General features: G+C 38.7%; 1 protein-coding gene across 1 annotated transcript in view; it reads left to right on the forward strand.

The window, feature by feature from the left end:
• tango6 (transport and golgi organization 6 homolog) overlaps positions 1-2,289 on the forward strand; it is a 57,483-nt gene that overhangs the window by 44,118 nt on the left and 11,076 nt on the right. The window contains exon 15 of the mRNA XM_015388912.1: positions 940-1,091. Within this exon, the coding sequence (XP_015244398.1) occupies positions 940-1,091 (152 nt within the window). The remainder of the gene's footprint in view (positions 1-939; positions 1,092-2,289) is intronic.

The raw sequence follows: 2,289 nt of genomic DNA on the forward strand, positions 1-2,289 counted from the left end.
ACATTTAGAGGATGTTTGGCTCAACCTGCTGCTGTGAAGCAGGATTCTTCACCATGAACAGAATCAAAAATAAATATAGATATGTGCTTTAGAACGGCTTAGTCTCCATTCAAACCCAGGTTTAAAGCCTTGCAGGGCAGCATAAAGCCCACTGCCAACATTAAGACAGAAAAAAGAAAGAAAAAACGTTCAGTTCAGGTGTTTTATAAAATATGTACATCAGGAAACTGTCTATATACCAGACTTAAAGATTGTTGTTCTCTACTTAAAAAAAAAACACTTTAGATTTTAAAATGGAAAATCTTTTTTTTTAGTTTTTTATTTAAAATTTCAATGTATAACATGGATGCATAAAACCCTCATTTAATTTCAGTGTTAAATAATGTTTAAAGTAACAGATAATAATAAAAAATGTCTCCCTACTTTTACTGGTTGTTGATTTTCTTTATTCGGACCCTTCTGATTTTTAATTGGTTACTTCTGCTATAAACCATCCCACATTCTTTATTGCTGTGTTTTCTTTTTTTTTTAAACGTAGTTCTCACTCTTACGTAGATCTTCCTGTTGACCACATGCCACTGTTCAGCCCCCAGTGAACTAACCGTAAAAACTGACTCTACTCCCTCTAATCCCACTGGGGATTAGAGGATTAAATATTAACCTGCAAAAAATAAGCCCTGAAACGTACATATAAAGTCCAACTATTAGAAATCCAACATTTATTCAGTGAGCAGAAGCCTAAAGAAATTGGTCAAAACTGCTGCTTTTGTTTATAGCACCGAATTTAATGTGAAACAGGCTTTTCTTATGAAATCCTCAGACTTTGACAGCAGCTGCAGCAGAACTTTTAGTCGAGTTTATCCATCTTGCTTTCACAGCAGCAGGGTTTCTTCCCCAGAACCTTAACCTCCATAAACGGTGCCTCTGCTCTTCCTTCAGGGGAACTGACGCCACACCTGGGACGTCCTCTGGTGAGCGTCTTCCTGCAGGGAACCCGGGATCCGGACCAGAGTGTCCGAGCCAGCAGCCTGTCCAATCTGGGGGAGCTCTGCCAGAGACTGGACTACTCACTGGGGCCGCTGGCACAAGAGGTGAGAGCACCAGTTAAACCAGAATATGTTGTCAGAGCAATGATTTCAAATATTAGACAGATGATTGTTGTTCATGCCGAAATGTCGGCGATTAATTCATTCATTTTTTCTCGGAGAGAAATTAAAACTTAAGCAGGAAATAGAAAAAAAAGAGAATAGAAGAGCTTTAAATGGTTCCACATGATGAAGAGGGGCAAAGAGGGGCTAGTCTTTGGAAAAGGCTGATTTTTCAGGGTGGTACAGGTGTGGGGCGCAGCAGCAAAAAGAAACAAACAGTAAGAGAATAAACAACAGCTAAGATCTCATGTTACCTTCTCCCAATATGAAAATGATAAAAATCCTAAAATAATCCAGATTAATTGTTTCCAACAGCACCGCTGAGCCCGACTAAAGAACTTTGAACTGCTATAGTTGCTTTACTCTTTTTTTGCAACATTTAGAGAAGAACATGGAGCAGAAGAAGAAGAAAAATGAAAGACAGAAATTATAAATTGGACAGAGCTCTGTACGCCCTCCATTTTGACCATCGTTTCCCAAATGAAGTCGCTTTTAACCGCAGGAAGTACGTTATTTTTCCATCTTATACCATTCCAATGCGTCACTTCTAAACCAGTTTCCGTGTTCCGTTTTCTGGCAGTCAGCATCGTTTTAAACACATAGGTCTTCCGTTGGAATAACTCCCTCATGTTGGGGGGTTTTTAAATGTTTACTGTAGTGTTTGAAGTTATAAAATATCTTCCCACATTTTACCAGCCAGATTCTATTATCTGCCCTGTGCTTGTTGCTATGTTGCTAGAGACACACAGAAAGCCAACCCTGAATCAGTCATTTTGTTTCTCCTTTTGGTTTAATATACAAAGCATTGTTTATCATTTAACAATGATTTATATTAGTTAAATATCACTTTGGCAGCTAGTTGTCTGCATGCTTTTGTTATGCCCCATTCACTCCGCAAGCAGCAGCAAACGCGTGTGCTGCTTCATATTTGATGCTTGTACAAGTTTAGTTCTGATGCGCGGCTGAAGCATCTTTGCTGCTCTGGCAGAGCGGTTGAGAAGTGAAACAATTGCAGCTATATTTGCTGTGATCAGAGAGTAAAAAGTAGTTTTAATGTTTTTATGTTTTAATTAGGGATGCAGGATATTGGGATTTTGGCCGATATCCGATATGCCGATATTTTAAAACTCATTTAGCCGAT

The sequence above is a fragment of the Cyprinodon variegatus genome, unplaced genomic scaffold (assembly GCF_000732505.1).
Source record: "Cyprinodon variegatus isolate N-32 unplaced genomic scaffold, C_variegatus-1.0 Scaffold442, whole genome shotgun sequence".
NCBI lineage: Eukaryota > Metazoa > Chordata > Actinopteri > Cyprinodontiformes > Cyprinodontidae > Cyprinodon > Cyprinodon variegatus.